Below are 15454 nucleotides of genomic sequence, written 5' to 3'. Positions count from 1 at the left end.
ATTATAGCATTTTGATGTTTTATTGATCGGAGGAGCGTACATTTGTACAGTAACCCCAGACTTCGTCCTCGATTGATAGACTCACAATAGGTCGATGAAAGTATTATAATTATACTAACCTCTTCAAAATGTTATTATGATTATTTTAAGTAGCAGTCTTTGCAAAAATTTCAACAGACATGCATTGATTTTGTGCTGAAAAATAATGCTTTGTTCCTATTTGAATTCAACCACGTCCATTTTTTAATCTGGATCTTAACGCAGGCCAAGTGATATCTGATATTGCACTGTTTTAGTGATATCTGATATTGCACTGTTTTAGTGTATAAAGGGCAAATGACTATTAATTTTCATTAGAATCTTAAGAAAGCATCAGGATTGCTCCGACAAATATCGTTAATGCACAAGCGGATAAGACACCCCAGGAAGATTTCCGTGATATTCACTCTAGAATTAAGTACATGGATATACACATGCGCTTGTCTGCAATAAATACTTTATTATAGTGATCGAGTAATTTCGAGCTCTTTGAAGGGTTAAATGCCAACAAACTAGAAAAAAAAAATGGAACGTAATATTCACCTGCGCGTTCCTTCGAGGTGAATATAACGTTAAATGTTTTCAACACAATAAATTCCAAAACAATGGTAAAACAATTGGTTCTTACTCTTGTGGTCGTCTAATGAAAACTCGCGTCTCTGATCACTTTCGGCTAGGTCTTGCAATCAGAAAAGCGCTCGGCATTTCCATGAAATCAAGATAAAACGAAATAAAGCAGAGCAATGTTCAGATGGTAAGTCTTGCAGACGACGTAAACAAGGCCAGGCGGGTATGTAAAACATGGCGCGATTTGCATCGCTAGACGACGTACGATTTAAATGGCTTCCCATTGATAAAGCTGCAGAAAATACTTAGAAGGCCACGAAAATGGTTGTAAAAATACCATGAAGCTATTTTGTGGAGGAAGAACGTTCTCCCGATTTCCAACCTCACAGAGCACAATCTAAGTCTTGCATCTACTTTGACATATTTGACAATTAATTTCAATTCATTGCAGTGTAAATTCTAAAGGAAATGGTTAAAATCAACTTGCCACCAATCATCAACTTTTGATGAAGTTTCAAATAAAATGAAGATGAATTTTGAAAAATCGGAATTTATTGGATTATCGTGGCACGATTTGCTGCAAGAATGACTTTCCTATATGATGATCTGATGCTGATTTGTTTGATGTCGGTTGAGATGCGTTATATCTAAAGAAAACACATAGATCTCATCGATTTTGAGGGCCATCTCGTGAAATCGGTCTGGAAAGAACGAAAGCTGACAATTCGATGCCTGACTAAAGGAAAAGTGCCAAAATCGATATATTGAAATTACACTATAGCATTACCATTTAGATTACATGAAAATTACAACATAACAGTCATAACGGAGACATTTTCATGCTTCTGATGGAATTTGAACCCGGGTCTCTGGCACAAAAGTCCGATACTCTACCAATCGAGCTAAGGAGTTAACCCGCTAGCCAGAGCTAGTAAAAATGCCATATCACTCACACTACCATTGTCCTCCTCCCTTTTAAGAGTCGTCTCTGACTCTTCCGGAGTGCCAACGAGGATGGTTACAATAACGATTACAATGACCGGAAAAGGCAAAATAGTAACAATGAATATCACACTGATTTACAATCAATAGAATGTACATTTCAACCTTAAGTGTTATCTCCCTTAATTCAAATATAGTAAAATATACTTTACTCAATTATTTACAGTTGCATTACAAATAATGTAACACTATGAAATTACGTGTTTTAAATATAATAAAAGGTAATATATTTTAATTACCTATCTATGGGACAAAGCACAATTTATGCAAAAATCGAAGTGCTGCCTGGATGCTTTTAATCTATCTATAACAAGTATTTTATTACAATACTATATACACTATAAAACCTACATATAAGCATACACTGAGACGAAATAACTTTTAAATTGGTATTTCCTGTTCTTCATGATATTTAAACTTTCACTCTTCTATAGCTATATATACATATCATGAAGATAAATGTTAATAAAATTAGTACTTAGTTCAGGTCTGGATTTAAAGGTCTAAAGATGTCTTTGTCAAAATCAAATGCCAAATCAGCTCAATGATACCAAACCTGCTCAGAGTAAAACCACAGCCAACCTGACCAAAAACTCTCAAGATTCTGACTGAATAAAACTCAGTTCTACAGCCAATGAAATAGCAAGACCTGTGAACGTTACACTCACTTATCAGACTAAGTAAATAAAAGGGTAGGTCTGGGAATTTGACTTAAATCATGAACTGTGCTTTTAATTTCATATGCATTATTCATGTTTATCAAAATATGGTATCATTCAAGGTGAAGATAACGAACAGTGATCAATCTCATAACTCCTACAAGCAATACAAAATAGATAGTTGGGCAAACACGGACCCCTGGACACACCAGAGGTGGGATCAGGTGCCTAGGAGGAGTAAGCATCCCCTGTTGATAATATATAATATACAAGTTAAACACACTGCTGCATTTCTATCATAAATTTAACGTTACTTCGATTTGTAACAGGTCTGTTAAAGATGCCGAGGACTGTTTGAACATTTATGCTGGTTTTGATATTTCAATTTTTCGCACTTTCCCTATGACCATGAGTCGCGATACTGTAATGTCCGTTCAGGACCAGTACTTCCAGTTTATCGACTTTAACTGACGACGAGCACAATTAAAATCATGACGTTTTTCTTTTATTGTGTTTTGAAATTTGTAATATTTGTACATATTGGTCTTAGCTACCGGTATATAAAAATTGCGAATAAAAAAATAGGTTTAGGTTTTTATTGCTCGACTGATTGGACAGCTTTTGGGACAGAGGAAATGTGGAAAATACTGTCCCAATGTACGTTATTTTCAAACATTAAAAGAATATATACTAGCTTCCCACTGTATCGTGCGTCCCATTGTATTATGCTATTATTTTCGTTGTTTACGCATGTGCAACGCTTCCTTAGCGGCGGGTTCATTTTGGAATCAAAACATGAAATCACATTGTTTAGTCAGACTATATATTTTGAATTAAAGTTTATGTTATTGGTAAGATTTAGTACTGTAATTTCAAATAATGCAAAATTTCAATTTTTCTAAAAATAAACGAAGGAAGCATTTATAATGATATATATTAATTTGTTAATTCCAAGTCCAATCCTTATGAATCGTTTTCAAAATATCGCCTACTTATTTTTGTTATCTAGAATACGCAATTAGCGCCAATACTGAAAAGTATATATCGAAAGCCAGACATGTAAAAGTGAAATAGATATTTTCATGAAAATATAAATTTGACTTAGTTTTATTTCTATGGCAGTCATACAAGATAAATCATTTAGGTTCAATTTAGATATTTCAAACATATTTAGTTTTCTTTTATTCAAATTAAGAAATTTCAGTGTCTGAATATAAACAGATGTAGGAAAACAATATTTTGGTGCAAAAAAAGAATCATTCATTTATTATCATTCACTATTGAGCAAGGCATTACTCAAACATGCTGAATTTTTCATGCACTATGTATAATTTTTATTACAACGGGTCAGATGTAAGAATAAAACCAACTGTATGTAAGATTAAAAAAAAATGAATTTTGTCACCTTTTGAGCTCTATAGATCGATTTGATGACGTAGCACGATACCATGGAACTCTTCAATTTCAACTAACACGAAACAAACCGAAGTTACACACCGTATTTTTCACGACTTAAAAGAAATAAAAATCTAAATTGTTTTACTGTGTCGGTTGAGGAAAAGACGTACTTATTAAACATCACAAATTTATCACAAAATGTTGGTAATTTATATTGTTTTCATAGAAAACAATTAACTAGCACGATACAGTGAGACACCGGGCTACTCGTATTTTTACAAGAAGAATATTGAAGTGTCATTGTTAAGACTATGTTGTGATTTGCAATTGAAAATATCAAATACCTCATGCTTACATCATTTTTAGAAAATTGATTTCTCGCCCTTGACAACAAGTTCATTTTGTTAAAAAAAGTACAAAGACATACTTTGAGACTTTGTGTTAAATGTTATTACCTACCATGATCAAATTCAGTGATACAATGCTCAACTAAAATTGCAAACAATTGAAATGTAATATCTGCTTTCAACACATACTTATGCAAGGTTATTGTTGAGGGTTTGAGAAACGGAAATCTACCAAACAAGTCTACCAACACCGTTATGTATTGAAACGTGACAATGTCCACGTGTATAATGTGTGATAATGTACAATGTATGACTCCTATGCATTGTTTCAAGATATTTAGATAATAAGAATAAAAATTGAATTTTCAATAAGTGAATACAGATAAGCCAAATATGTGAAGTTTATTCATTTTTTGTGTATTTTAATGTACAATTTGTTATAACTATTTATGATTTGAATAACAAAAGAAAGGGTTTACTTATTTTTGACCTTGGGAGATAACAGATGACAAAAGGACGACGTGTTAAAGTGTATGTACATATCATTAAAACTGCTCTTACCTGATCTATTTAAAAAAAAGCAACAGAGTTCGTGAAATATATGTCATATACAAAGTAGTTCAATGCAATGTGTTTATGTACAACTTAACAATTTTACAAGCGTTCGATAACAAAAATGAGAAAACGAAAAGCAATACCAATTTCGTCTAAAGTTTAATCGCCTCTTTGATTTGTTTAAACAGAACATTATTACACTAAATGTGGCTGACATTTGAATTCTTTACGGGAGTTTTAAGAGTATTTCTATATTTTAATATGATATTTATTTCCGGTGAGCTAACCCCTTTATGATATATTCCATTATCACCTGCATGTGAAGTTAATGACATTCAACAGATTCAATATACAAGAACGTGTTCTGCGTATGATCAGGTTTTAAATTTTGTAGTCGTTATAACAATATAATTTACCAAAATAACCTGGCATTAGGGCGAATATTGTTTGACAAGTTTTATCCAAATTTTTAATCCATTCTTTACATATAATATTTGACTATAGATTACTTTGTTTACCTGGTCAAGATATAGTACTCACGACGGATGTGTCTGGTCAATAAGGGATGCTTTCTCCTCAAAGTCACCTGATCCCTCCTCTGGTATGCCCAGGGGTCTCCGTTTGTATTCTTTGTATGAGTCATGATATTGATCACTATTTGTTATCTTCACTTTTTGATAAGGTACATCCTGAATGAATGATTTCATAGAGGTCGGAGACTCCTTTACATCACATATTATTTACTGCCTTCTTTGGAATGAAAGGTGAAGATAACGAACAATGATCAATCTCAGAAATTCCATAAGCAATACAAAATAAATAGTTGGGCAAACACGAACCCCTGGACACACCAGAGGTGGGATCAGGTGCCTAGGAGGAGTAAGCATTCCCTATTGACCGATTACACCCGCCGTGAGCCCTATATCTTAATCTGGTAAACGGAGTTATCCATAGTTTAAATCAGTGTGCCACAAACGGTCTAACAATCGATATGAAACACGTCAAACAGCATTTGACCCAATAATACATGTAGGTTGTATAGGCAAACTAGATCGTTATAACGATCATAGAATTTGCGAAATGCTGACTTTAATCGAGACTGTTGAAACCCCTGTATCATCAACTTGTTTGTCAGTAGCTTGCCTTGATATACAAACTGACCATACGGAGAACAGGCTCTTGCGTATCGAATCAGTTGAGAGATATGAGCACCATATGCAGGTGATAATGGAATATTGCTACATAATTAAGCCTTAAGGGATGTTGACGATGGAGAAGCTGAAATCATCCCGTTTGTCATAAAGTTAAACTGTTACTTTGCTGTTAGTATCTACTTTCAATAAAATATCTAAGTATGAAGCAAACGTGGACAGCTATGCGGGGTCTTTTATTTCGCGTTCACAGGGATATATCGAATCGACATATGAATGAAAGTTATTATTGTTGATAGATAGAACGTCGTCGATATATCTAAATGTCGAATTGAAGGCCACAGCAACAGTTCTTTCTTCCCATGTAAAGGTTTCTGAATAAATTCTACTTCAAAGGAATATAAACACAGGTCAACTAACAAAAGAGCACAATTCGTGCCCATAGGAATTCAAACAGACTGTTGGAAGACCTGATCACCAAAGTCCACGAAGATATTGTCAATGAGAAACTCTGGCATATTTGTTTCTTTATTTCAACTTCAGAATACTTATGCGTGGAATCATGGTGGTGTTTAACAAAGACGTATTTTTGGGTGATTGATCACTAGATTTGAACATTTCCGTTTTCCATTTTTGTTGAAGAGGCAACTGTCTATATCCATTATACAGTCTGTAAAATGTACTTTAACTATGCCTGACTGGTTGTGCAGCTAATATTTCTAACAAATCAAAGTAACACATTTCCAACAGTTTAACAGCAGGTGACATTACTCCATATACCGCCATTACTAAACACAGCAAAAAGGTGAATGTTTCATACATTTTATAAAGACAAAAGCTATTCAAATGCAAGTTCTGTGCCTTTAATGGACACCCAGCTTCAGGGCGTTGTAAATGACAAAACGAAAACACAATTGCCAAGTTTTGCAATTGTGTACTGTGTATACAGAAGTAAATGTTAAAATTAACAGATACAAGCATAGAACGACTGGATATCTGAAGAAACCAAAATGAGAATAGTATATCAGAGATACAAGCAGACTGTTTGGTAACGAGAGCAATCATAAAAATGCAGTCTAAAGTCCAGATACGTAATCCATATTATGCAATTCTTTTGCACGTGCAAAATCAAGGTGATTCAATGACGAGCATCTAGGATACTGTACTATGTACATTGAATAGAACAAAACCCTATATATACGATATAATTTCCTGTATTGCCTAATCTACTAAGGAACCACTCTGTACACTATTTGCAAAGGTAAGGCAGGGTATATAGATGTCAGAAAAATATACATATAAAATACAAACTAGTTAATCAAATTTAATTATAATCTTTCTGACCTCGATCCACAATGAAAAAATTATTTCATGAATTGTTGATTACTGATTATGTTATTTAATACTTTAAGTTCTGATAAATATACATAGCACCTTTGTAAAGAATGACGTATACAATAATACCCGGTAATCGTTGTAATTATAATCACCAAAAATATAAAACAGTACACTACACTGATTTAATTCCAAAGTGAATTGAAATAACATGTTAATGATTTCTGAAATATGTTTAATTAGTGGTGAAAAGGCTGTTGATGAAGCTTGATAAACATATAATATCTATCTAACAGGTGGGAATTTCGACAAGTATTAACGATCTAGTTCGTCAATACAACCTCGCATTGGGTCAAATGCTGTCTGACGTGTTTCATACCGATTGTTAAGCCGTTCTTGGCACATTGAATTTGACTGCGGATAACTCCGTTTACCTGATCAGGATATGGGGCTCACGGCGGGTGTGATCGGTCAACAGGGGATGCTTACTCCTCCTAGGCACCTGATCCCACCTCTGGTGTGTTCAGGGATCCGTGTTTGCCCAACTATCTATTTTGTATTGCTTGTAGGAGTTATGAGATTGATCACTGTTCGTTATCTTCACCTTGCATTAAGGTACAATATAAACCTAAGAAATGAATTTAATTTCCAAAACTCACGAGGGTATGGACTACAACGATTAATCCAGCATAATAGCACGATTCATGAAGTATGCCGGCTTGCAACGTCGCAATACATACCGTCCTGGATATTTAAAATTGAAATTTATTTCTTAAATAACAGCTTCAAATAAAATATCACAAATCAGAAAAGGAGTGATAGGGTACGAAAAAATACTCGCATTCTCGAAGTAGTCTCTTTTGACATCTTTCTCAACATTACGCAACCTCAATACTACATGTATATTCGATTGATACAATTATGCTTGAATGCATTCAAATTTGTGATATGATAACGAACAGTGACCAACCGTAAGAATTCAATAAAGAATAAAAACATCATTCACTTGCGAGTCTAAATAATGAGCTTCTCCAGAGCAGGTTATGAAATAGGGGTAAATAAGAAAAGTAAATCATAACACACGTAAGAAAAAGAAGTATGAGTGAATTTAATTTTAACGAAATCAAATGACATGGATAACAGTTTTGGGATGAATCCACAAAATGTGATTTTTTTTGTTTACGCCCTAATTCAATTTGTTTGGACTAGACTGACGTTCTGTCGTTGGATAAAACACGTCATGTGATGGACGTCTGAATTTCTTTAGACGGCTAGTAGCAAAATTTAGACGACAGCATGTCGTCTTGTTAACTGTATATCTTTCTTTTACATGTTTATATAGTCCTGTGAGGATTCGGGTTAGAATGGATCCTCAGTACCTCTTGCTTGTCGTAAGAGGCGGCTAAAAGGGGGATGTCCTTCGGTTGAAACCGCAAAAACCGAGGCCCCGTGCCACAGCAGGTGTGGTATGATAAAGATCCCTCCCTGCTCAATGGCAAGATAAAAAAGCCCGTCAGCTCCATGTATAGCCCTAAATTTTGCAGCCCTTTACCATCAATGGTGATGTCTTCACATGAGTGAAAGATTGTCAAGAGGGACGTTAAACAATATACAATCAATCAAACATATTGATATATCAAACATGGTGGACCTTGACAGAACAAAACTTTTATTAAGTTTGTAACTGACTGTCTACAGAAATTTGTCGGGTTGATGAAATCCATAGAAGACGAGGTCAACAACAAACCCAATGAATGATATACATCTTCTTTGATTTCTGATCATGGTCAGGTAAATAGAACTCATGTATATTAACAAGATAAGTGATAATCTCAGGATGACGAGGTTACTTTAACGATATATTGCACTTAACACTTCGTTAGGAGCGGTCGTAGCTAAAGTGTGAAATGGTTAAGCTGTATGTCCCGTTAAATCATGTAATTGACTTGTCCCATGGCGTTGTTTGAAATTTTTGAAGAATTTGGCATTGTTTCATACAAATTGAAGCGCTAATGGTTGTTTCAATCTGACAGCGATGAACCTGCTCTCGGACATTGACAGGGTTTTTTCAGGAAGAGTAACACACTAGCGAAATCTGATACACGTATGAATGGAAAGTGGAGGATGTGAACAATCATGAAATTTAAAATTTTCAATTTAACTTTACTTAGTTAATTCAAATGCAGTTTTAGTAGAAAGTAATCTGAAAATAAATTACATCACCTCCCAGACTCGAACCCATGATCTACAGATCAGCAGTCGACACGGTTATCTACCGAACTACCCAGCTTGGCGATTAGATTTAAAATGAATATACAAGTAGTGATAATATTTATATTTTCATTTGAAAGGAGGTCAGCCATTATGACGATGTATCATTCCCTGTCAAGACTGGCATAAAAAGTCGTGGTGAAAAATATCTAGATTTTGTTATCGTCACAGACCTTCTCTTTTTTCCCATTAATATTAACGAGCGTATTCATTCTTATTATAATTCCCCTCGGAGCAATAAACTCTAGCAGAACTTGAATGAAAACGCGTAAAAATACTCACCCTGCAAATGAAGCTCTGGAAATTATCACATTGTTACAAATGTTACGCGATTGACATTACCAATATGTCTTTTTGTTTTATATCTTTCTTCAAAGTATTTCATAATTACCCGTTTCAATGGAATTTTCTAAGCATATGCTTGTTACAATGCTGCGAGCTTTGTTCGGTTTCTGACTTGAAGGAGGTGGATTTCAATAGTAATAATAAATATGATTTATCAGCATTACATCACGGTGGGTGTGACCGGTTAACAGGGGATGCTTATTCCTCCTAAACACCTGATCCTACATCTAAATATCCAGGGGTCCGTGTTTGCCCAACTCTATTTTGTATTCCTTAAATAAGTTATGAAATTGATCATTGTTCGTTATCTTCACCTTTCATCTGATGCACTGAACATATAAGGAAACAAACATCACTGCATTCGGGTAACACATTTGTTACATATCAAATTGAATATCTGTGATTTGAAAGTCAGGGTATAACTCTCCTTTCAATGGTAAGATTAGGATAGATTTGTCTAAATCAAATTGATGCTTTATTTATCCAAAAATGTATTTACATCTATTTCAGATGTATTCCATATTGTGTGTAACAGTTTCCGTTATTCTTATTCTTGCAAAGAATGGGTCTGCCTTTACATGCGATAAACATGCATCGATTTGTGAAACCTCTTTGGATATATCCACGGCATTGACAATGTTCCATGAAAAAGAATTAGCTATTTTCCCGAAAGGCGGTCTTTTGTACCGTTATGACGTCAAGAACATCACCGCTGCAACACCGGTAAATATTGATGAAGTCAATACAGCAGACGGCTGGGAAATGCAAAGAGTCGTGATCGTCGCAAACGGCACTCTACCAGGACCGACAATTACCGTGTACGAGGATCAAACCTTAATAGTTCATGTCAAGAATAATTTATATTCCGACACAGTAACCATTCACTGGCACGGTCTTCCACAGAAAGACACACCCTATATGGACGGGGTCGGTTTTGTAACACAGTGTCCTATCAATCCAGGACAAACTTTTACACACACCTTTAAAGCTAGACCGAGCGGTACATATTGGTATCATTCCCATGTTGGAGCACAGAGAGCAAAGGGCTTGTACGGTGCACTGATTATCAAAGAGCGTCATCCACCACACATTGTCCATGGAGTGGCTGAAGAGTTTGTGATGCAGATTCAGGACTGGAACCATGCCTATGGTGTAGATCAAGCATTTCTTTATGCGGATGTAGGAGTCGTCCTAAACAGAATAGAAATCAAAAACTCGATGGCGCTGGATGGCTCGAAATTTGGTCCTTGGTACGCCCAATCAGCTTTAATAAATGGCAAAGGAAGGTATAACGACCCAATTACTCACACACATAACGAGGCGCCTCTCGAAGTTTTTAAAGTTCATCGGCATAGAAACTATAGATTTCGTGTGATAAATGCTGCCGCAATGTATCCATACAGAATTTCCATTGACAGCCATCCTTTGACAGTTGTTGCCACAGATGGTTATTACATAAAACCAGTAGTTGTTGAGTCAGTGATCCTACATCCTGGAGAGAGATTCGATTTCATTATACAAGCCAACGAGAACGTTGGAAATTATATGATCAGAGGTCAAACGTTAGAGGTAGATAGGCGCACTATTGCAGAGGCGATCTTGCACTATGAAGGGGCGGATCAGAATTACATAAACATATTTTCAACAAGAACACAATGTCTTTCTTCAAAGGAATGCTTGGTCTTGAATTGTCCATTTTCATTTTATCCAAACGAAAAACATACCCAGTGTATTACAATGGATGCTATCAAAAGCAATGATCCTACTGGCGTGCCAGATGTTCAACCAGGAGCCTTTCAAGAATATTTTCTAAATTTTGCCTTTCCAGGACTGACATTTAAACCTGACTCTGTTAACGGTATAGAATTCAGGTTTCCCACAGTCTCGGGGATCTCTCAACCAACCGAGATAACTGAACAATGCTCAAAAGTTGACTGTGGGGAACAGAAGGTTTGTTCTTGCACCAATACTATTGATCTGAACCACAATGACACGGTTCAGTTTGTGTTTGTCAACATGGGAATAGGAAAGGGTTGGTCCCATCCAATTCACATGCACGGTCACAGTTTTTATGTAATAAAGATGGGGTATGGTAACTACAACACTTCCACTGGTGAATTCATTTCACAGAACTCGGACATAGACTGTCGTGGGGGGACTACCCAAGATAAAAGTTTCTGCAATGACGCCACGTGGAGTGATCCATCATGGAAGAATGGAAATATCCCTGGTCTTAACCTTGTGGATCCTCCACAAAAAGACACAATAATCGTCCCTAGTGGTGGCTACGTGGTGGTGAGGATTAGGGCTGATAATCCAGGATTGTGGATCATGCATTGCCACATCCAGCTTCACTCAGCAGATGGAATGACATTACTTCTGAATGAGTCCTTCCCAAACTTGCCTCCGGTTCCTAAAGATTTTCCAACTTGTAGAGGCTTCAAGACAGGTAACTTCGATTGTTTTCTGTGGCAATGTTCTGTGTGAAGTATATTTGGTAGAAAACATGGATGGAATTCTATTGATTCTGTCCTGAGTATAGTAGAGCAGCCATGCTATGTTTTATGTTGTTTTATACACGTCACTGTATTATACTGTATGGTATTTTCTGTACTCAGATGTCTATTGCCCATGGTGTTTTAGTCCGTGTTGTTGGACATATCGGGGATTGGATGTTGCTAATTTTATGTGTATGAAATGTTTTAAAAATAAACGTTTATTTCTTTGATATTATAAGATGATATTACAATATCTAAATTAGCTATTTGACATGTTTTGTGAATAAACTTGTATTAATTTAGTTGGTTTTACAAGTGCGGTATATCGGTTCACGGAATTTAACCTTCTCAAATCATAAATTCGTTGGTTTTTTTTAGACATCACCAACTCGGACTGAAATCACGTTTTGGTCGCCAAAATATATCGAATCCGGGTGTTATACCCTGTCAAATTTGATATTTTAATTACAATTTATGATTTATGTATACCAATCGAAAAGCACAATGATCGTGAATATGCAAAATTGTTTCTTAGGATATGCATGAAAGACAAAATGAAACAATTATAGCAATATATGATCATGATTTTGCTATGATAATATTTTTCTATTTCAGATCCAGTTAGTGTTTAACAATAATAGATCAAAACCCAGTCTGACCATGAGGAAGAGATCAAAGGTACAACAACAAACTAATCATCGAAGAATTCCAGTCGAAATCTACCTTTTCAACAATTCCTGCAGATAAAAAAAAAACCAGCGCAGCTATTCTATGTTCTGTCTACAAATAAAAAGATACTAAATAACAGCAAATGGTCACCCTTCAACCTCTCGATGAAATCACGCATTTTACCTCTATCAGTGACTCCAAATTGTCATCTCTGAGATTTTCATTTATTATTTGTTAAGTTTAATGGTTCAATGTAGCTTTACGACTTTATAGTCTGCAGGATACAAAATAACTCTCAGATCAGCATTCGCTTTCGATTGAAATCTTCCATAACCCTTTCTCCCCTAATGTGTAGAGCAAGGTAAAGGTAATTCTTATACATGTATTCATTGATCATTTATTTACTATATGCAGAGACTCGGGGATGCATTGTATCAAGAATATGCGTCTACCTTCAATCCCTCTAATCAGCAATGAACTCGTCCATAGTGTCTACCGTGCAATGCTCGTCTACAAATATAAAAGAATACTTGTGAATGCATCTTTTCCCATCATATTGTGAAACGAAGACATCTGATTATATAGTGCTCATAATTTGAATGCCTGATCAAGATATAGGACTCACGGTGGATGTGACCGGTCGGCAAGGGATGCTTACTTCTCCTAGGCACCTGATCTCACCTCTGGTATATCCTGGCGTTCGTCTTTGTCCTACTTTTAAATTTGGATTATTCATATGAGATTGCTCACTGTTCGTTATCTTCACCTTTTCATTTCTCCGTTTACCCAATCGAAATATAGGGTCCATGGCGGGTGTTACCGGTCGACAGGGGATGATTACTCCTAGGCACCTAATCTCACCTTTGAAATGTCCGGGAGTCCGTGTTTGCCCTACCTTTAGTTTTTTATTCTTCATAGGAATTATGAGATTGATTACTGTTCGTTATCTTCACCTTTTTATACCAGAACGTTGTGTGATCGTTACAGTTACAGGACATTGTACGATTAAAGTGTTTTGTGATCTCAGATTTTAATCGGGAGATTACGGAGTTTTACTTTATTAGAATTCCTTACCTTAACCCTAATTTTTTCTAATATTGACATCAATTATTCATAATTATGGACTTGAAATTGAAATAATTTATCTCAGCATTGATTCATTAGTTAATCAAGCTAATGGAAAAGGCGATAGTGGGCATGCAACTATTGTCCAAACACAGGTATCCCTCGCTGATTCATGATCTTTTTGCCTGCCAATCAAATTTAGCTCTATTGCTGAAAGTTTGATTGATAGGGGGATGGACATTGATCCTGACACAGGTAAACTGATGGAGCGGTAACTGAAAATTGGGTTTTTAACGATGGTCTCTGTCTTAATGTTTATAAAAGGTATAGGTTGAGGGAAGCGACAAGGCATGCATATGTTACTAAGTAAATATTGGTTACTGAACCTAATTTTCGGCAAAGGTCATAAAAAGGTCCACAAAGACTTGACTAAAAGGTCCTTCAAAAGCTAAAATACATTGGAGAGGGGCAAATGTAATTTTCTTATTAGGTTTACATGTACCTATAATCTGAAAGGTCCTTCTAAAGCTAAAATACATTGGAGAGGGGCAAATGTAATTTTCTGATTAGGTTTACATGTACCTATAATCTGACAAACATGACAAGACTTGTATAATTCAGAATTATCATTTCTCAATTTAGGTCAATAATTCTTACAAATCCTGTTACAAGTTTAATTGACACTTAAATGGTCTGCTATGGTTGTGTCGTGAGCCAAACTCTCAAATTCCTCATGTGCCTAGAGGTTGATGCACAAACTATGATTATTTGCAATATCATTACATAGCGGTCGGTTATTATGCGGCAATGACTCAGGAAAATCTAACGCATACTGTAGAGGAATCATGTGAATCATTCCGAGTCGCCTTCCGCAACCATGTATCAGCAATTTAACCTAGGGGTTTGTTTTGTGGTCGCTTGTAACATTCTAAAATATAATCTGCAAATCAGGCAGTTAGTTTTGTATCAGAAATGAACCATCGTCTTTAGCCATTACTAAGATGTATACACTTTTCGTCACTTCTTTATCTGAAGAGTTTCAAGTTGTAGTTGTGATATCCAGTATTATACTAGTTAAAATTCATAACTTGTTTTTAGGTAGTGATAAAACTTGAATATTTTATAGTATTTGAACATTATTTCTAAAAGTTTTTTATTTCTTAAATTAACATTGATATCCTACTTTGCAACTACGGGGTAACACATCTTAGGAACGGATTAGGATCACTTGGCATATCTTATGTAATTCCATTTATTGATAGTGGATTTGAACTGATAAAATGTTTAGGTTACTAAGCGTGGAAAGTCGATCAAACAGCAGATTTTTTACAGTACAGGGAAACTCCAAATATTTAGAACATCGGGTTCACACTTAAGCCGTGTACGTGAAAAAAGATTTCGGTGTTTCACATGTTGATCATAAAAGTACAGAAACGCGCAAGTGTTGATCAGGTGATTGTTTTTATTTCGGTGTTTCACATTTTGTAAAATTTAGAGTGAATGTAAATGCAGTAATACAAATATTTTCACGGTTTCTGTTCGCGTTTTTACTT

The 15454-nt window shown here is 35.4% G+C and overlaps 1 protein-coding gene across 1 annotated transcript; it reads left to right on the top strand.

Annotated features, from left to right (window-relative positions):
• Nucleotides 1-6947: 6947 nt before the first annotated feature.
• On the top strand, nt 6948-12974 carry LOC130048071 (uncharacterized). The gene is made up of 3 exons (XM_056144187.1): nt 6948-6979; nt 10180-12118; nt 12783-12974. The coding sequence occupies exons 2-3, from the start codon at nt 10180-10182 to the stop codon at nt 12797-12799; spliced, it is 1956 nt and encodes a 651-aa protein (XP_056000162.1). The 5' UTR covers nt 6948-6979; the 3' UTR covers nt 12800-12974.
• Nucleotides 12975-15454: the final 2480 nt, after the last annotated feature.

The sequence above is a fragment of the Ostrea edulis genome, chromosome 7 (assembly GCF_947568905.1).
Source record: "Ostrea edulis chromosome 7, xbOstEdul1.1, whole genome shotgun sequence".
Classification (NCBI taxonomy): Eukaryota; Metazoa; Mollusca; class Bivalvia; order Ostreida; family Ostreidae; genus Ostrea; species Ostrea edulis.
This window is presented reverse-complemented; position numbering and strand designations above follow the sequence as displayed.

Coding starts and splice junctions, on each gene's coding strand:
- LOC130048071 (XM_056144187.1), top strand. CDS start 10,180: ATGTATTCCATATTGTGTGTAACAGTTTCCGTTATTCTTATTCTTGCA.